The sequence below is a fragment of the Globicephala melas genome, chromosome 18 (assembly GCF_963455315.2).
Source record: "Globicephala melas chromosome 18, mGloMel1.2, whole genome shotgun sequence".
Taxonomy (NCBI): Eukaryota; Metazoa; Chordata; class Mammalia; order Artiodactyla; family Delphinidae; genus Globicephala; species Globicephala melas.
In genome coordinates this window covers 24,492,724-24,514,175 of record NC_083331.1, presented here as the reverse complement: position 1 = coordinate 24,514,175, position 21,452 = coordinate 24,492,724, and the positions used below count along the sequence as shown (strand labels likewise).

The following is a 21,452-nucleotide window of genomic DNA, read 5'->3' as shown; positions in this document are numbered from 1 at the left end:
TAGTCTAAACGTTTTGGCCTTATACTAATGCGCTGCGTTTTAGATGCTCAGTATTTCTGTTTCCTTGGTAGCATGGGGCGATGCTGACGACAATGGCAGAAGTGAGAACAGATGCAAAGGTGGTGCTGGAAACTGATTAATGCTTAAGGTTAAAAAATAAAAGTTGATAATTGTATTTGCATGTTGTGAGGTGAGGAACCTATATATTTAAGCACTGACAGACAAAAAAGGCACATTTTTACTTTTTAACTATCTAGAAGGATAGATCTGTCTTTTTCTGTTATGAGTCCCAAAATTATTTTAGCTATTTAAGTAAACTACATTTGAGTCACTGGGCCGGGAGTTTCCACGACTGTGGCATTTGCGACTAAATGAATGAATTTATAACTGAATGTGTACCCTTAAGAGGTAAGGTCAATTCAAATGGTACCTGCATAAGTCTGTCACCTTCTTGTCCAATCATGTTTCTCCATTCCATGAGTGACCGCTGCAGATGTTCCAGTCCAGTTTCCCAAAGCCGGATGCGACCTCCCATGTCAACAGTGACAACGCCACCTTTGCCCCACTCAGCCAGCAGTGCATCTGTGTCCGAGATAGTAGATAGCCACGTGGTATATGGTGAGAGAGAGTCTGATCTGCAAAAGAAATCAGTGTTCAACCAGTGAAGTCCAGGTAATGAAGTTAGTTTAACCTGATTTAGGTTCATTAAACTTCCTACAAAGAATTCTCATAGTTAAACAACACGGACCTACTGTACAGCACAGGGAACTATGCTCAATATCTTGTAATAACCTATAATGGAAAAGAATCTGAAAAAGAATATATATATATGTATACGTGAATCACTTTGCTTACACTTGAAACTAACGCAACACTGTAAATTAACTATACTTCAGTAAGAAAAGTAATGCTTTAAAAAAAACATTCTAATAGTAAGCACAATTAAAAGATAAGATACCAACAGATCCACATGTAAGGAAAAAATACATAGTTATTTACTGGTTATTTACATATTCCTGTATTTGTAGATCCTGGATGACATTAGCCTTCACTGTCAGGAAGAAAGAAACTCTACACCAACTGACACCTCACATACCCTCAGCGCTGGACACACTCCTTAGGGGTCTAAGGTCAGTGCTGAAACTAATGTCTTGTTTATGTGCTTTAATTGCATTTATATTTAATATTTTGCCTTTTCTAACTTAGAAAGTTATAAGGATTTATAATAAAGAATTTATATATTTCTTGTATTATATATTTCATACATATACCTATTTCTGATATTATATATCAGAAATAGTCATTTCTAGGAATGCAACTTTCATCTATAAGAGTCAACTGCACACTTCCTTTACCTCAGTATAGCTTTCACTACACAAAAGAAACACAGACTATAAATTCTAATTACCAGTGTTGGCTCTCTAAATACATCTGATATTTTCTGTATGAAATAAATGGTCTAAAGGGATGATCTAACAGATAATAAAAACATAATACACTATCAATGTAGATCTGTTAAAACCACAACACTACTACATAGTGGGTAAATTCTTATAATAGACTAAAGAATAGATCAAGGCGACTTTAGCCTTTTTATCAGTCTGCCTTAGTAGATACTAAACACAGAGTGACAAAGCCAGCCGTTGTGGAACATGGAAGTCTTAGAAAATGTTTATATGAAGAGAACAAAAACAGTAGGATGGAAGAAGTGTTTCAGAACTACTAGAAGGACTCAACGAAGATAACATTTGATATAATACAGGATTCATCTCATGGTGCTCTCTCAAAAAATATTTGCCTTAGGAAAAGCATTAGTAGGTACAGATGGTGAAGTAAAAGGGTACTCAGAGTAATGAAATTTCTCCACCTACGATGTTTAAAACTCTGCCACAAGTGCTCAAGATGAACGATTCTATTGAGCACAGTACCTACTGGTTGCTTATTTAACTCTCCACCATGAAACTTTAAACTTACAGGGGCAATTTCTTCAGTATGTCAAAAATGTGCTTGAAGATATCACATATTTGCTACAACTTGCACACCAGGTCTAGAATCTCTTCTTCACCTTTTTAAAAAAAATGCACATTCCCTTTATATATGATAACAAAGTCTTTAAGGAATACATAGAATTATAGTAGAGTGAAGCCCAGATTTATATACTCCTGTATATCAGAGCTAAGTAGTATCATTTTACAAATGCAAATAATACAAAAATTTGAGGAATAATACTCACATTTTACTGAGAGTGAAAGTGATGTATTCATTTTGGCCCTGCAGTCACATATAGTTTTACTGTGTTTTCTATTATTGGAAGTTAGCCATCAAATGGAAAATTCCTGCTATCTAGCAAAATACTAAATTTAAGCAACCAGCAACAAAACTGAAATCCAGATGGGTTGTTCCCTTGGATTACATATATGCCAAAAACGGCAATAGTTAATCTCAAGAGAAACTCAGGATATACTGATAATGAACAGACTCTAAACCACATGGCATTTGAAATATGGCAAGTCCAAATTGAGATGTTCTGTAAATGTAAAATACATACTGGGTTTCAAAGATGCAGAAGAAAAAAGGAATGTCAAGTATTATTAAAATGTTTATATTAAATACATTTCAAAACAGTAATACTTTAAATATAATGGGTTAAATAAAACACTATTAAAGGTAATTTCACCTGTTTCTTTTTTTACTTTTCTAATGTGACTACTAAGAACATAAAATTACATATATGGCTGACATTCTATTTCTATTGGACAGCACAGCACTAAATGAATGAAGTATGGTGATCAGCTGGCACTGGCTGAATATATATAGCTGCCCTTCCAGATGTTACTTCTATGGCAGGTATAACATATGGTTCATACAGAAAGTTAACAGAGAAAAGCACTGAAATAAAAAGCTAGGGTCAATTAGGGAGAAATTAAGAGAAATATTGAAAAAAATCATCATGCTTTAGAAATGTAAAAAAAAAAGGTGTTCTTTTCTTTTGCTACTTGAACTAATAGTATGTGTTTTTTTTTCTGCGGTACGCGGGTCTCTCACTGTTGCGGCCTCTCCCGTTGCAGAGCACAGGCTCCGGACGCGCAGGCTCAGCGGCCATGGCTCACGGGCCCAGCCGCTCCGCGGCATGTGGGATCTTCCCGGACCGGGGCATGAACCCGCACCCCTGCATCGGCAGGCGGGCTCTCAACCACTGCGCCACCAGGGAAGCCCTAATAGTATGTTTTAATGAACATACAATGGAATAAGAAATTCCCCCAAATGACGAAAAGCTATTTTTCATTAAACTGACACATTAAGATGTTCCAGGAAGACATTCTTATATATGTTGGAACAAGTAAATCTATTTCTTTGGATAATACTTTTATTCTTCATATTTCTCGGACCTGCCTAAAAGGTCCTAAGAAATGAAACTGTGTTTCTGAGTTATTTTGTACTGTCACGCTGAGCAATTTTCTCCTGGGAGTTGGAGGCGTGGGTCAACAGGAGGTCTGGTGACGTCTGGGTGACTGACAGGGGTAGCTGGCCTTCCTCTGACATTGGAAGCCTCTCCAGGCTCCTTTCCCCAGGATTTTGGGTGAGCCTTTAACCACTGTGTTGTGAGGCCTCAGTTGCCTGTGAGGGAGTACATGTTAGGAGGGGATGTACATCAGTCTATACAAAAGCAGGCACACGCTTAGGATGAGAAAGGGAGATCGGGCATGGATGCATCCAGAAAGGGATGGGCTACAGGTGAGGACACATGTGTCTGTCAAGGGAGAGATGGAGCATCATCGCTTCTCCTTTTATACCCTTAGTCTAGTTAGTTCGAATGCTTTGCTTCCACTGCTGAACAGTAATAAAGGCAGCCAGTGGTAACGAGCTCCATTCCAAATCTCTGGAATCCTTTGGCTACTGTACAGCCTTCACAATGGTAGATGCTCAGTTACATATTTAAAAACAATATTAAACCAATGCTATTTAAATTCCTTTGACATCTTGAATACATTTACCTCAGAAAACTAATATACGGAGTTAATAAATATGAAGAGTTTTGCTGTACTAAAAAATGCTGTTTCAAAAAAATTTATCATTAGGACAGATCAAAAAGGAAAAATGAAGGCTTGAAGGCTGTTAGACTTATATCTAGGTAACATTTGAACATTTTTCCAGAATGAAAATAAAAATGGCAGTAAAGAATGCAGAACAGGGACTTCCCTGGCAGTCCAGTGGTTAAGACACTGTGCTTCCACTGCAGGGGGCATGGGTTTGATCCCTGGTCAGGGAACTAAGATCCCGCATGCCGTGCGGCATGGCCCAAAAAAAAAAAAGGAATGCAGGACAGCAAGATATAAACCAACTGTAATTGAAAAAACCAAAAAAGAGCTTGCTATTTAAGGAAGCAAAAAGCACACATTTATTCAGAGTACACGATAAGAATTCACTCATTTTTTTAATCTGACACACAAGCTAAGAACAAAGGTGAAAACAGATTACCCAGGAATAGGGATGTATCGGAGTCTCTTTGATTGGAGATCAGTGACTTCTATATAACCAGCTGTTTGTGGAGGGATAACATCTGCAAACAAGTCAAGACATGAGCCGAGGGTTAAATTACTGCATGATACAAAAATAGGACCTAAAGAAAGCATGGATGCTGCTAAAAGTGGAATGAAGTTTAGAGCGTAGAGCAGAACTCTGGGACCCACTTGACAAGGTCCTGCGCTGGCCAATTCCAGCCTTGAGGCTAGACTCTCAGAATTATGTTTTTGTCAGGGAACTACAGAGACTGTGAAATAGATGCATGTTAGTGATTCTTTACTGTCAAGAGCATTACCTAAATTCCTTTCATTTTCTTTGATAGCTTCCCCAAATGGGTCAATGTTTTATTTTAGCACTTACAGTTTATTTGAAAATATTTCATCATTTGAATTCTCTTTTTCCTTCCCAGGAAATCACAATGACGACGGTATAACACAGTGGAATCAGCACCTACTTTGAAACTGGACTGGCCTGGTAGAAAATCCTGGCTCTGATATTTCCTAACTATGTTTTACGCTGGCCAAGTTAGTTCTCTGAGACCTGCCTTCACCATTTGTAAAATGGGGGTAACGACAGCATCTGAGCATCATAAACATTATTTGCACCCAATTAGTAGTTGCTCCACCCACAGTGGCTGTTATTATTAGGACCCTTCAAGACAAGAAAAGGTGAGGTGAGGACTGAGCAGTGGGGCGAGGACTCTGGGTCATGAAGAATATGAAAAGGCGGGGAAGGAGAGGGTGATGAGATATGGGGGGACAGAGTCCTCAACTCCAATTCTAGAGTTGTTTCCCAGCAAATTCCAGGCGTTTATTGACTTTTTCCCCAAAGCCCTGAGTACCACCACCATGCTCGTCATCACCAGCTGCCACCACTGTGTCAGGAACACTGCATCAGGAACACTGCTTAGTCTTTGTAGATAGTGTTTTTAACACTGACAACAACAAAGACCTTGGATTCCTGTTTGAGAGATGAGGAAGTAGAGACTTAACAGAGGTGGTGCAATAATGGGACTTGCCTGGAGAGTGATAGACAGAGAAGGCTTTCAAAACCAGGCCTTTCTTCTGGCTTTAAGATCTCTGCTCTGCCCACCGCTCCACAAAGATCCTACCTGAGCTGACCGTAGGGCAGCAATTTAAAAATGCCTTATTTTACAAAATCTTGGCCACCAATGTCTCTTTAAAAAAAAAAAATCCCCCTACAAAGAACCCATACTCTTAAAGAATTTTGTCTGTTGTCTACCTCTTATTATAATTTCTGATTAGAATGAGATATCCGGAATGTCCCCATTGAATTTATCCAATGTAGTTTACAAAAAATAAGAAACTTGGCATTTTAATTTCATGTTTGCAGCTGAAGTTTTTTGAGTAGGCTATCTGAAAACCTCAATATATCTCTTATTTATTCAACAAACGTGATCGAGCTTACTTTGCACCAGACACTATACGAAGCATTGGGGATACACAGGAAAGAGATGTGTGTGGTTCCTGCCTTGTCTGAGGAGCCCACAGCATAAAGAGGAAAGCTCCTTTTTTTTTTTTAAATCATTGTGAGCCTTTAGGGACTTCGAAAGGATTCTAGGGTGGGAATCACAGCCCTGGGGCCAGGTATGAGCTGCAGAGCTAGGCACGGAGTGGTCCCAGAGGGCAAAAGGGGGCAGGAGGAAGGGAAAGTGATGTCCACGGACAGCAGAGAGTAAGGAAGGAGAGTTACTATGGTAACCCGACCACCCAGCTGAATTGGCCATCCTCAGATAGCCATTTGTACAAAGCCAACATGCTTATCGTAAGTCATGCACCGCCTGCATTGGAAACGTTGCCTGGGATATAAGGTCAGTCTTGGACAAAGTTTTGCACCATATATCATTTTTGACAGTTCCTGCGGCTAGCACCTAACTGAAGTGGGTTGAATTACTTATAGACCCTGGTTCTTTGCCAAAAATGATGAGTTACTGAAGCGGTTGGGATCACTAGCGCTGCCTAGCTAGCCAGCTGCATCTGGCCTGCCACTTAGACGCATTCTCCTCTTCACAAGTAGTAGTATTAGACTGAGCTACCGCCACCAGTGCTTTTAGACTGCCTGAGAAAGCAAAGTAAGCCAACACATTTTAAGTATCTTTCTTTCTACAGCTTTCTTTCTTTCTTTCTTTTTTTTCAGTGTGCAAAGTTAATTCCATGGCATAAAGAGGATGAGAAAATGCAATAATGGTTGTGTCTATTTCAGGAAGGAGAAAGCAAGAATTTTATTCCTTGTGCTAAAACATATTTTCACGTATCAGAAAAGGCAATTTGTGGCTATAAAGCACTTTAAGGGTGGTGGTAGTGATGGTGGTAATGGCAAGGCTTGAAAAATAATCAGAATTGATATTTCCGGATTTGAAAATAAATCAGCTCAGAATACATGATTGAATTAAGGAAGTGAAAACTGTGGCCAGATTTCCCTCCAAACTTAGCCAAATCCTTGTCTATCCATTTTAAATGTTTCAAAACTGTAGAGAGGATGGCGGTTCAGTAAATTTCCATTACATTTATAATCCAGGTGGATTTCGAAGAGAGGTATAAATATTTCAGGATTAGTTCACTAATGATTAAAGGGAAGTCACTGCTGCAGCATTTAGTGCGCGGTTCCCATATAGAGTGGGGACAGCTTAGACGCACAGTGCGAAGGTTAGGAGGGGGTATAAAAACCGTCAGACAAAGTAACCAAGAGCATTTTCAGAGGGAAGATGAAATTATATAAAAAACTCACTCCTTCAAGCAATGTAATTTGATGTACTTCTGTTAACTACTAGGTTAAATGCACTTCTGTATTCACAGATTAAAAGAGTGATGTGTGCCCTGAGATTGTGCTGATACCAAATCTTTGAATTTACTCAAAGTTCAGAAAACAGTACACTGCTTTCAATCAAGAGTCATTATTTTGTATTTAAAGAGCTGAGGCCTATGATTTAAAGTAAAAAAAAAAAAAAAAGCTAACGTTTAACTAGAAGGAACATGATTGGAAGAAAGAAGTAAATCTCTCCCCATCTGCATTAACCACAATTTATACCATCTCTCTAAAAGCCACCAGGAGAGTAGCCTTTACAATTGCTATTGATTTCTTTAATAAAGGGCTGATGTGCATTAGTTCCTGACTAATCAGGTGGTGGGATTCTATTTACTTTAAAAAGATTAATTTAGCTTGAATTATCATTAGAGATCTATAGGCACATAGATTAAAGAGTCAAACAGACGGAAGGAAAAAATCATCAGCCTTGACCTTCCTCCTCTCACCCCTCATGTTCTGCTCCCCGAGATGCTTTCAACTTTTCAAAGCCGTTTCTTTGGTATTCACCTTCATCCTTATGGTGCTGTCTTCATGTTTTAGTTTTAGGCATTATTTATTGACTTCTCACCATGTAAGATGAGAGTTTAACTCTTCACATACCCCTCCCCCTGCCTACCACCTCATTTTTCCCATCCCCCGGTACATTTATATGAAAATTTTTCATTCGATTAACATCCAGCACTTATGTTGTTATGATTATATAAATGCTCTTTACAGCTGAGCTGTGTCTTATCATAGCATTATTGCTTTTTCTTTTCATGGAGTTAATAATCATGCTTTGTTGTTGGTTTACTTTTTTACGTACCTAGCACAAATTCATCCTCGAAGTTTTCCCTATGTCAAAATTTCTTAATGTGTTCAAATAGTTGGGTTTATCAACTTCACTTTCTTGGAGGCATCTCTCCTGAAATCTTCTCAACTTTTCTAATCCTAGGAATCTGGTTGATTCCTAGGCCTGTGCACAGCTAGCATCCTGAGATCTCCCTTTACCATTCTCTTAGGATTTTCTTTTTTTTTTTTTTTATAGCCCACATTTAAAAAATTATTCCTGGGCTTCCATGGTGGTGCAGTGGTTAAGAGTCTGCCTGCCAATGCAGGGAACACAGGTTCGAGCCCTGGTCCAGGAAGATTCCCCATGCCGCGGAGCAACTAAGCCCATACACCTAGAGCCCGTGCTCTGCAACAAGAGAAGCCACCGCAATAAGAAGCCCACGCACTGCAACGAAGAGTAGCCCCTGCTCGCCGCAACTAGAGAAAGCCTGTGCGCAGCAACGAATACCCAGTGCAGCCAAAAATAAATAAATAAATGTATTAAAAAAAATTATTCCTTTCTGTCAGACACTAACCTAAGCACTTTCTATACATTTGGAATATTTAAGGAACATTACCTTAAAAAATGAGGATAAATGAAACTCCTAGCAACCAAGAGAAAAATGGCAAAAATATATAAACAGGCAATTTTCAGAAGAGTAAATCGCAACATATAAAAAGATACTCAAACTTACTAGAAATCAAGGATGTGCACAATAAAAGGTCTGACCTTTGCAAGAGAAGATGGGGATGGAGAGTAGCCTCATCTTTTATGCTGCTGGAACAATAACTTTGGGTAACAATTTGGTAATTTCACTCTTAGATATATACCCTACAGACTCCCCACATATACACAAGGAGACTGGTACAAGAATACTTGTAATAGCAAAAAATTGTAAAGAACGTAAACATGTACCAATAGAGAACAGATGAATAAACTGACTGTGCTGTATGTACAGCAGTGAAAATGAATGAAGTGTGGATGATGACAAAGATTCTCTGCTTTATCTAGAGAGTCTGGTATTAGTGAAAGGATAGACACATATTGTGTTGGCCAAAAAGTTCGTTTGGGTTTTTCCGTATCATCTTATGGAAGGTGTTATGGAAAAGCCCGAACGAACTTTTTGGCCAACACAATGTAGATGAATGGAACACAAACAAAAATCCATAAACAGACTCACATACGTGGTCAGTTGATTTTCTGAAGAGGTCCAAAGACAACTGAATAGAAAAAGGACAATCTTTTCAGCAAATGGTACTGGAACAATTGACTATCCCCACGCAAAACGATGAGTCTCAATCCACACCTTGCGCCATATAAGAAAATTAACTCAAAGTGGAGTACAAACCTAAGTGTAAAATCTAGAAATATGATATTTCTAGAAGAAAACATGAGAGATTTGGCCCTTCACCAAAATGGGAGAAAATGTTTGGAAAGCATGTATCCGATATTGGACTTATATCTAGAATATATAAAGAACACTCAAAAATCATTAAAAAGAAAGCAAGTAATCCAATTCAGAAAGTGGGAAAAGATTTGAAGAGACGTTTCACTAAAGAAGATAGCTATGAAAAGATGCTCAACATCATTTGGCACTAGGGAAAATGCAAATTAAAATCATAATGAGCTATCACTACACACCTGCTAGAATGGTGAAAAACTGACAATACCAAGCACTGAAAAGGTGGCAGAGCAACTGGAACTTTCACCATTGCTGACAGGAATGCAAAATGGTATTGCTCTTCTGGAAACCAGTTGGGCAGTTTTATCATATGACATAAAAATGCCATTCCTACATATTTACCCAAGTGAAGCAAAAATTTATGTTCACTTAAAAATCTGTGCAAACATGTTCATAGCTGCCTCATTAATTATTGTCCAGAACTGGAAACTATACAAATATCTATCAACTTGTGAATGGATAAGCAAACTGTGGTATATCCACGCAATGGACTACTACTCAGCAATAAAAAGGAACAAACAATTGGTACACATAACATATATGATTCTCAAATACATAATAGTAAGTGAAAGACACCAGACTCAAAAGACCACATACTGTGTGATTCCATTTATATGACATTCTGGAAAAGGCAAATCAATAAGGACAGAAATCAGATCAGTGGGGGTCTGGGGGAAGGCAGAAGGCTTGATGGCAGAGTGGCACAGGGGAGGTGTTTGGGGAGATGGAACTGTTCTCTGTCAGTTATGGTGATGGTTACACAACTGTATGTATTTGTCAAACTCACAGCACCACACACTAAAAAGGATGAATTTTACTCTGTGTAACTGGTCCCTAATAAGAACAAATGAGAACAATAAAATACTTAAATAAGAACACTCTGTCTGATGTGTGGAGAATGGGGGGTGGGGGAAAAATGGAAGAGGGAACTCTGTCAGAGGGCTACTGCAGCGTTCCAGTTCAAGATGGCGGTGATTTGGATGTTGGCAGCTCAACTGTAGACAAGTGGGTGGATGTACGGTATATTAAGGTTGTATCAAAAGGACATGGTGGTTGATGATGATGTGGAGGGTGAGGGAGAAGCATCAGGGCTGACCCACTGGTTTCTGGGTGGATGAAGGTGCACTGAATTCTGGTATAGAATTTCTTGTAACTCCTGGAGTGCTCTGTAATGCCTCTGTACCTTTCTCATGGGGTTTTCTCTTCTTGGAACAATTCCTTCATCCGATTCCCTCCCATTCATCTTTCAAGAGTCAGCTCGGAATCACAAGCCTGGCTTGTAAGCTCCTCCTTTGTGTTTATATATCACCTTGTGAATATGCCTATAGCACTGCACTGCAATTGTCAGTGTATTCACCTGCCTCTTCTACCATAAAAAACATTCTAAGGAAATGGTGATTTATTTGGAAGGAACTAATTCTAACATTATCATATAACCAGGACTTTTCAAACCCAGTAACAGATTATTATAATGTGTTTAGTATTATATTTATGAAGTCCACACTAATATAATGAATGTAAACACAGGACAATATTACTACCACTATGATGCAAATAATAATCAGTGGCTCGATGATCAAAAATTTTTATAATTATCCTTTATGATGAAAGCCAGTGTGGTTCAGTAAGCGTAGCTGTGGCCTTGGGTTGGAAGACTTTGGTGCAAATCTGGGCTCTGCTGACCACGGCTGGGGAGAACCCCAGCAAGTTACTTTACCTCTCAGTCAGTTTCCCTGCATATAAACTTGAGAGTACATTAATGATAGAATGGGAATTTGATGATTAAATGAATTTATACAAGGAAAAGTGATCAGCACAGGACCTGGCATAAGATATGCAGTAATAAACATAAGTTGACTTTCAGAGCACTGGTAAGTGAATCAGGCTGCATAAGTCCCTGGCCTTTAGACACAGGAGTTTAAGGCAAAAGTCTTAAACTCCTATGAGAAGTTTAGTGAAACCCTTCTGAGCACATATAGGTCTTTTTAGTTACTAAACCCTGTTAAAATTATTCATATTCATAAATATAAAATGATAATGATAAGTTAAATATCCCTACCAAAACCAAACTACCTTTGACTAGCTTGATAAAATAGGAATTGGTAAGTTTCTTACCTCTTGGGTAGATATCTTTTAGAGGGACTTCTCCTGGGGGCAAAATCCTGACTATCTGATTAGTATCCAAAAGCGTCACACAATTGCTCTGCTTTGGAGTTCCAATTTTCTTCTTCCCTCCATAGAATGTATCAGTGACCCTCGATTTATGCAAAGACGTTGGCCTTTTCCAAGAATAAACTTCACTAGGTGACTAAAAAAAAAAGGAGAGAAATTCAAGCACTGAAGTATTATAAAGTACATTCACAACTTTTACAATGCAGTCCTTTAAGGAGATACCAGTGGTAAACTTGTATTTCACAAATATAAGAAAATCAAATTATTCCTTAACCTTTTTGAATTTGGTACAGAAGAGAGCTGCTTCATCAATAATCATAATTTTCAGACAAGTGTGAAATATGCAACACATTTTTTATCTTGAATTATAGCTAAAAAGAGGGAATATAATAATACAGGTAATTTAAGTAACTATAAATAAATATACTATAGCATCCACTATCTGGCATAAGGAATAGTATTACCAGTATTTCTCAAGCCCCTGGAAGGCCCCTTTTCAATCACCTCTCTTTCATATTCCCTAGATTTCAATTCTTCTGAAATTTTGTGTTATTTTCTCTTGCTTTACTTAAAATTTTTACCACATATCTATTTATCCTTCTCTACTCCAAGATCACAGATATTCTCCTATGTATTTGTTAAACATTTTGAAGTTTTGCCTTTCACATTTAGTTCCTTAACCCCTCAGGAGTTTATTTCTGTGAGTGGTATGAGGCAGGGCTCCATGCTTATCTTTTTTTCACATGGATAGCTAATTGTTCAAATATCATTAACCTTTGCCCACTGATCAGCACTGTTATCAGAAAAGTTTCATGTATGTAGGCAGCTGTTTCTGGGCATTCCATTCTGTTCTACTGTATATTTTTCTACCCCTAGGCCAATACCATGCGGTCTTAGTTACTAAAGCTTTATAATAAGCCTTGAAATTTAGTAGGGCAAGTACCTCTGCTTTTTTTTTTTTTTTTTTTTGCGGTACGCGGGCCTCTCACTGTTGTGGCGTGTCCCATTGCGGAGCACAGGCTCCGGACGCGAAGGCTCAGTGGCCATGGCTCACGGGCCCAGCCACTCCGCGGCATGTGGGATCTTCCCGGACCGGGGCACGAACCCGTGTCCCCTGCATCGGCAGGCGGACTCTCAACCACTGCGCCACCAGGGAAGCCCTACCTCTGCTTTTCATTCTTGGTTCTTCTTCAGAAATGTCTTGGTTATTGTTTGCCCTTGCTCTTCCATAAACATGTGTGAGAGTTGCATTTGCATTGCATCCTTGTCAGTACTTGGTATTGTCAGTATTTATTTATTTTTTTTTTTAAACCATTCTAATAGGCAATAGTAGTATCTCATCGTGGTTTTATTTTGCATTTCCCTAATGACTAATGATGTTGAACATCTTTTCATGTACTTAATTACCATCCATATATCCTCTTTGGTAAAGAGTCTGTTCAAGTCTTTTGCCCATTTTTTTTTATACATTTACCTCCGATTTTATTTCTATATCTACTTAAATACATTGAAAACCATGAGTTCACCCAGATACACACAATTCCAATCCAACCACTATAGGACTCACTCTAGTTTCCTTTCCTTCTGTATCTGTAACGCCCTTCTTTAACAGTGAGAAACCTAGACGCCATTACCCTTCATATACTTACTTTTTGGCTCAGTCCCACTGTATATGACTCATCTCCCATCTCCACCACTAACTTTCCCTTCCAGGCCAATGCCCTCCTCACTCTGCTTGGCCTGATAGCCCACACTGAGCTATGCGCATGTATCAACAAGCTCTTCACCTTACTCGGGCTCCCACATCCCACACCAGGCTGCCCCTTCATGGGGTACCATCTTCATCCTGGCTGGACTTGATTCCCAATCGCCAGTTGTTACTCCCTCCCACACCACAGATATCTTGCTCATCTGCTCAGCCTCTGACCTCTGACACCTCATAATGGGCCACTCTGCCCATTTTTTATACTGGATTATTTTCTTACTCTTGAGTTTTAAGAAATCTTTATATATTTTGGATACAAGTCCTTTGTTGGACATGTGATTTGCCAATATTTTCTCCCAGCCTGTAGACTGCCCTTTCATTCTCTTAACAGTGTCTTTTTTACAGAATGGAGGTTTTTAATTTTGAGGAAAGTCAAGGTATTAAAAAAAATTTCTAATGGATCATGTCTAAGACGCTCAGAACAATGTTTAGTAGAAGTGGTGGTAGTGCGTATCCTTGTCTTACTCTTGATATCGAAACAAATGCTTTTAACGTTTCACTATTGAGGATTCACTATGATACTTGCTGTCGGCTTTTGTAGCCATCTGGTAGTAGGTTAAGAGAGTTATAATAAGTTCATAATAATTTAGGTGCCTTTGATAATGCTATAAAAAGTTAATAAGAGATGACATGCCCTTTTGTTAATAGTTTGAGGGTCAGTCACCCTTGAGCACAAATCCCAGATCCCTTATTCAATATCTTTGTGGCCTGGGGGATATATCCTCTCTGTTTTTGTTTCTTTCTCTATAAAACCTTGTGCAATTGTTGTAAAAATTAATTATCATGTACGAAATGGTTTAGAATAGTAGAGTGCCTGACTTGTGTTGGGGTCTAAAAAATATGACTGCTCTCATAAAATGCTGAAAGGCTGTCTAACTGAATGATCTAATCTATCATTAAACAAAAATTCATGAACATCTCCGATACGGTGGGTAATAAATATGGAGATGCAGCTTTTAATTTAACAAGGTCACTAGTCCTACAGTCTACAAAGGATTTCTAGAGGGTCAATATAAACATTACCTTATACTCAGCTTCCTTACCTTTTTATAGTGACATTATATTTCTATACTCATTTCTTCAATCAAAAGATCAATTTTTAAAACAGTTCCACCTTCAGAAAAGTAGCTCCAGTATTTTCTCTACTGATAGCAGCAAACATTGTAGAAAGCATATTAAACATAACTCTTTCACTTAATCAAGGCTGCCGTAGATGCCGTATTCCAACAACATGTTTCATTTTCAGATATATAATCCACAGCAAATGTTTTTTACTTGATAATTAAGAAGACATACGGCAAAGTCCTAAGCCACACATTATCCACCGGGTTTTGGATTTCAAAAGTCTTATACCCTGAAGTACTCATCATTCATTAATTACATTAAAATTTTGAGGCAGGTGAGACTGGTGTACTATTAAGCAGAGCCAATATTTTTATCTTTAAGTGACTCTATCATCCCACCTAAAAGCTACAAAGGAAATTATGAAAATTAAATGTTTAATCAAAACACATGGAGTTACATCTAAGGTTATGAGATGGCAACTTGGGCTGAAATAACCTTTATATTTCATGTTCTCACATTTCCATCAGGGGAAGATGGTACCTAGTTTCACCTCAAGTCAATTATGAATAGCCTCTTCTTTACAGATAATAGTAAATAACAGCAGAAGGATCCATTTAAAAGCAAATTAAATTGAGACCACCAGCATTTATAGTATAATCTGGATGCAGCAAAGATATAAATCAGAGCAAAACTCAGTGGAAAGTGGACTGGTGTTCATGAGTGTTGAAAAATTTAACCTACAGTTATGAGACTCCAACATATTTCACTTTAAAAAATTCTGGAAGAAATATTATTTTGTTAGTCTCAAATTGTCCCTCTTGACAGATGACATGAGCACACATTAAGATAGCATGATATAAAATCACTGTCAGTAGGTTAACTATTTACCTGTCACATGAGCTCCCATGTATGGAGAATCCTGGTTTTCCTTTACTAAATTATATAATTGCACTACAATGTATATGTTAATTTTTAACAAGCAATGAAACCATATAGAATGAATTTTTTAATGACTGGTCTGGAAAACAGAAGGTTGATCTGAAATGCTTACCAGAAAATTATTACGTTTTTAATTACCCCTCAAATAGGCTTATAGAGTATAGGCCAAAACGGGGGGAAGAAATAGTTATTCAATCATTTAAGAAATTTATGCTTACCATGAGATCTGGGAAACCAACAACGACTGTAGCATAACTATTCTCATCTGCAAGAATTCGGTTAGGAGAGGCAATCTTTTGTCCCACAGCTGAACTCAGATTTTCAGATGATAGTTGATGACTTGAAATTTTATGAGGTATGCTGAAGTCTGTTTCTAAAAAGTGTCAGAGAAACGTTAAACACCATATGCCCCTAAAATGCTCCAGGAATTAATTTTTGCAAGATTCATTCTCACCAACTCTAACAGAAAAGCACAAATCAAAAAAGAGAAAACGCTTTCAGTTACACTCATGGCTTTTTGTCTGAGAAAACTCAGTTTTCACAATCATGGCATCTTCTCAAAGTGATTTCAAGTATTTATTCAAGAATTCAAATTTTTATTAGCAATCAAGATTAATATAATAGCACTCTGCAGAAAGAGGTGAAACTGGCCCAAACCAGTCTTAGCAATGGTATATTTTAGAATTTTTTTCATAATTACTTTTCATCCCCCCAAAACTGTGATGAACAAAGTAGAAATACTGATGGGCTGTGTAAAAAAGAAATGATGCAATCCTAAAATAGACTTGGAACCTACATATATGTAAACATTCTGACTTGTTAGTTTAAAAAATTCAAAGACAGAATTTAAAAGACGATAGATTCTTGCTTACTGTTTCTAGTGTAGTGACTAAGATTTCTTTTTTGGTATAAAGTTAACATGTTGATATTGTTGTCCTTAAATGATTCTAGAGGACAGTGTGTATGCAGGCATGTACCTATACAGCCACAAACACACAGAACACAGTATTTACCTTGTGTGACTCCAAACCCTGTGCTAGGCAGCTCCTCTTTCAGCACATACAACTGGCAAACCCTACTGTCCTCAGATTCGATGTGTGCAGGCTTAGTTAAAAGATATTTCCTGTAAACAGACAAAACATCTAAGTGAAAAGTCTTTCTTTTTCTAATAACTACGAGGCCAGACTAGGAAAAATCAGAGTTCCCATATCCTGCCCGCCCCCGCCAAAGCCTCCTTCTTTTTTTTTTTTTTCGGTACGCGGGCCTCTCACTGTTGTGGCCTCTCCCGTTGTGGAGCATAGGCTCCGGACGCGCAGGCTCAGCGGCCAGGGCTCACGAGCCCAGCCGCTCCGCGGCATGTGGGATCCTCCCGGATCGGGGCACGAAGCTGTGTCCCCGGCATCGGCAGGTGGACTCTCAACCACTGCGCCACCAGGGAAGCCCCAAAGCCTCCTTTTTATATTCTGAGTATAATTTGCAGTTTCAGAGTTTCATCATGAATTAAAAAAATAACTTCTTAACACTGTATAAGAGCAGTGCATAATAACAAGGCAGTAATAAATGTGAACTGAAAATCCAATACTTCCTGTAAGAGGAAGGGCCATTAAAAAAAAAAAGAAAAGCGACTCTAAAGAGACACATCCGTACTATCATGGAGCCTGCTGTTAATATGACTGATCAGCAAGTATGGGGGAGCCCAACCTCTGATTTGTGACCAGCTAAGGGACAGAAGCCCTCACTGCTGTAAACCCCTTGATCTACTTGTCTGTAAGATTTCTAATATAGGAATATATAAATAGCCAGGAATCTTTTGCAGCAGGTCACTTCTGCTTGTCAGCAGAGGGCCAGAGAATCTGCATGAATCCAGTAGGTGTAATGCATGAGGGAGGGTGACTCAAAATTTACTGTGCACCCCACTTATGCCGAGTGTACATAATGTCCTTTTCATCAAGAAGTATACGGTCCAATGGAAGAGGCAACACAAACATAAACATAACCAAATAAGAGCACACGAGACAAAATGAAGAAGAAACTTCTAAGGGGTGGATTCTGTGAAGTTACAAAAAAGCAACAGCATTTGGATGGAGACTGTGGCCCTTTGAAGAGAGGATAAACTAAAAATCTATTTTGAAGTATCTCTAGTTTGGCAAGAATACAGTGAATTCTCAGTGTGCTAACAGGAAAAATCCTACAGAAATACAGATCAGTTGTAAAAGTCATTATGTTTTCACTGTTAATTTCAAGGTCATCTTCTGAAACACTTTTATAATTACTCTGCAAAGTTACATTTAATTTATTTAAATTTTCCCGTCCCCTCTTCTTCGAAGTTTCACCTATAGAGATGCTGCCAAATACAGAAATTGTTAAAAGACAGACACAGGAAGACAGAGCTGGCTAACTGAGACAGGATGCTGGCTAACTGAGCACACTCCATGAGGTGCTATGTAGATCTACCCACTGATGTGTTTTGCTCTCCACCAGAAGCCATTTGTCTTCTGCTACGAGAAAAACTGTCTGGAGGTTGATGGGAAGTGAGATGGTGTGAGTTCGCCCTTCTAGAACATCCAGCACAGCCAGGGTGTTCCTGAAAACAACAAAAAAGAAAACTGTCTGAAAGGAAATGGTGAGGATGTTGGTTGAGTAACCATGGCACAGTCATTTCATGATATATTATACAACCCTAAAAACAATGTTTTTAAGACTAGATAATAACATAGAAAAATGTTAATTGAGAAAATAGATGTATAAAACTCTAAACTATATAAAGGTATGCATAAGAATTAAAAATAAGAAGTGAGAGCGGCCATGCTAGTAGTGGTTGTAGACGGAATTATGGGCAGTGTCTTTTCTTATGTCTGTTTTTCAATGTTCTGCAATGTGGGATAAGATACTTTTAGAATAAAATATTTCTAATTTTATTACATTAGTTTTACAATAAACAAGCATAATTAAAGGAGGAAATAGAATGGACACAATAAGGATCCCAGATTAAATCTCCAACAAAGAGCTCACCCTTTTTCTTTGTAGAATACTAGCCAGTTTTTGTGTGCAAATTCTTTACACATTTTGTAAGTTTCCTAGAGACAAAACAAAACAAAATATTCACTTTAAATGTGTCAGATGCATTCATGTCTATTCAGCTGCTTTTCCTTAAATAAAGTTCTTCAGCATGTAATTCTCTGAGAAGCTACCTCTTTATCCACTCCAAGACTCTTACGGTAACATAGATTAAAATATATTTCAAAATTAATTGTGAACTGCATACTAAAACATCTTTAGAATAATGTTTTAGGGGACTTCCCTGGTGGTCCAACCAAATAAATAAATAAATATTTTTAAAAAAGAATATTAAAAAAAATGCCAAATACTGGTTAGAAATAAACATGCTATCTGGTGATTAACTGTGGAATTTGTACCATAGCATAAATACATAGGAAATATTTTGTTTCTTAGATTTGGATATATTTATGACATTTAAAATATCTCTTTTCTTCGTGGTCTTTTAAGACCTAAGTATGCTGTCGTGCAGGGCAGAGGGTAAGCCTTATTTTATATCCATTATCTTTTTCTAAATGGCAGAAAAAATTCTCGTTGGTTAGCCAAAATGTTTACTCGTTTAATTTAGTTAATAAGCTAAAACGTTTATTTATCTAGTAAATGTAATCAGCTGTTGCACTCATAGGTTCATTACATAAATCCAAACATAAACTCGTAACTGGAAAACTATTAAAGTGACTATTAAAGTGCATGTTAGGGATTTGTCATGAATACCACACTCAAATGGCTCATGATGTCCTATTATTGTGAGTTGCGTCCTGACAAGTCTTCATGTGACTATGATGGATACAAAAAGAAGCTACTGATATTGAATTATATATGTATGTATTCTACCTATTTGTATCATATTAAAATTTACAAGTAATAAGAGAATTCTCTTGTGCATTATAGCAAACAAAAGGCACCGCAAGGGATGGGCAGGCATGCATTTTTACGGTTAGAAAGCTATGGAAAATCCTTGGCAATTTGCTGGACAAGTTGGGTATTTCTTACAGCTTCCTCCTTGTTCCACCAGGAAGTTTTCTTAAGTGTAAACTCTTCTGAAGGTAAGATGAGACGATGAAGGGCTTGGCTAGTGGTATCCAACAACAGGATGACATTGCTCTGGAAATAAAGAGAACAGTTTGTTTGTTTGCCTGTTTATTTATTTATTTATTTATTTAATTAATTTAGCAGCAGCCTCTTGGCAGCCTGGGAATAAAGGGAATAGCGATAAATAAACCAAAGGGAAGACGACAATATTGAAATATTTAAGAGACACCATGAAGACACTAAATGTTTTCCCCTAATACAGAATTTAAAGTATTAGATGGTTTAATGAAGATATTTCTAATTATGTAATGCAGAATCTTCTCTTTGAAGATTTTATCGTAAAACCATCGCCTTGTAAATATAGGCTAGCTTAACCATAATTGCTGTTTTATTACATACAAATGAGGAAAGTAAGAGAATTGATAATTTTAAAAGCCCATTTACTTTTATCAAAATTACACTTAAAGAAGGTTCTGTTGAAAACTCTCTTACGCTGTGCATAATTGAATCTCATTTATTCTTTTCACAAATCCAGGTTCAACTCAGAAAATATGTACATGTTATAAAGATGGGTTAGCAAGAAAATATCAAGGACCCCAAGAACCTAGCTAGTAATGAGTGTTTCATCTTGACATTCACTAAGCTTGAGAACTTTCATAGCTGGTGCTGTAATAACGTACAGACAAGAGATTGCTCCAGCAGCATTATCACAGTTATGCAAATGAAGTAATAATCTCTCAGTAATTAGGAGGACTTTTTCAAGAAAAAAATTTAAAAAAAAATTAACCTTAGGCATTAAAATAAGTGAACAGAAACACATGAAATAAGAATTTAAAATTGAGAAAGCCAGAAAAGATTAAATATTTTAAAGACATGCAAAGAAGTGGGCTTTTTTCATTAAAACTTAAAGACATTTGAAGATTATACTAACAGGTTTACAAAAAGGCACCAGAAAGTTTTTTGTCAGGAACTGTCTTTTCTTTCTTTCTTGTTTTTGTTTATTTTGTCTTATTTTGTTTTGTTTTAAATTTGGGGCCCCTTCAGTTATCTTAACCCTTATGAACTTTTCATTTCAAGAACTTTCTTTGGGGAAAATAAAATCACAAAGCACCCGAAGAATTAATATATATTTTGCAAAATATATACAAAACATGAAAAGTCTGTTCATTTGTTCCATAACATTTATCGAGCAGCTTATAGTTAAAGCACAAAGGAGAATACAATGATGAATTAACCATGACCCTTGCCCTTTATTACTTAATCCAGTTAGAGGGAAATAAAAAGAAATGTAAGGAGAGTAATGATTCATCTGCAAATCTGAGACCTCATAGTGTGGTTTCAATTTATTTTACTAGTCAATTTTACCGAAGTGCTCAAGAATTAAAGTAGTATTTGTTCCAAAGTCTCCTTTATTCCATATACTCTGAATCTTGGCTGTATTAAAAAATTCTACCAAGCATGTTGACAACGCTTAAATTTTTCCATAAACACTCTTAGAATGCATCATTCTGTATAATATGTAATTCTCCATTAAGAATGTGTGTTAGTAATATTCTTTTTAAAATCAACATGTCATATAAGAAGCACCGTTCCTGGCATTTGAAAGTTTGAAAATGAGGAAAACCTTAAGGAAAACTCTTAAAGTTTTCCTTAAGAAAATGTATTAATAAGTTAAAAATTTACAGTCTCTATTCTAGATTAAATCTTTTTTGAGTAAGTATTTTTTAAAGGAGAAACTCTCTCTTATGATAAATATGTACAATATTAACATGAATTGTTAGCACTTAAGCAATTTGGGG

General features: G+C 37.3%; 1 protein-coding gene across 1 annotated transcript in view; it reads right to left on the bottom strand.

The window, feature by feature from the left end:
* The window catches only part of VWA8 (von Willebrand factor A domain containing 8), a 369,324-nt gene that overhangs the window by 103,060 nt on the left and 244,812 nt on the right, over positions 1 to 21,452 (bottom strand). Inside the window, exons 30-37 of the mRNA XM_030882155.2 lie at positions 19,615 to 19,725; positions 18,577 to 18,641; positions 18,023 to 18,148; positions 16,578 to 16,687; positions 15,783 to 15,937; positions 11,739 to 11,931; positions 4,480 to 4,561; positions 431 to 635 (exon numbers count right to left, since the gene is read on the bottom strand). Coding sequence (XP_030738015.2) covers positions 431 to 635; positions 4,480 to 4,561; positions 11,739 to 11,931; positions 15,783 to 15,937; positions 16,578 to 16,687; positions 18,023 to 18,148; positions 18,577 to 18,641; positions 19,615 to 19,725 — 1,047 coding nt within the window. The remainder of the gene's footprint in view (positions 1 to 430; positions 636 to 4,479; positions 4,562 to 11,738; positions 11,932 to 15,782; positions 15,938 to 16,577; positions 16,688 to 18,022; positions 18,149 to 18,576; positions 18,642 to 19,614; positions 19,726 to 21,452) is intronic.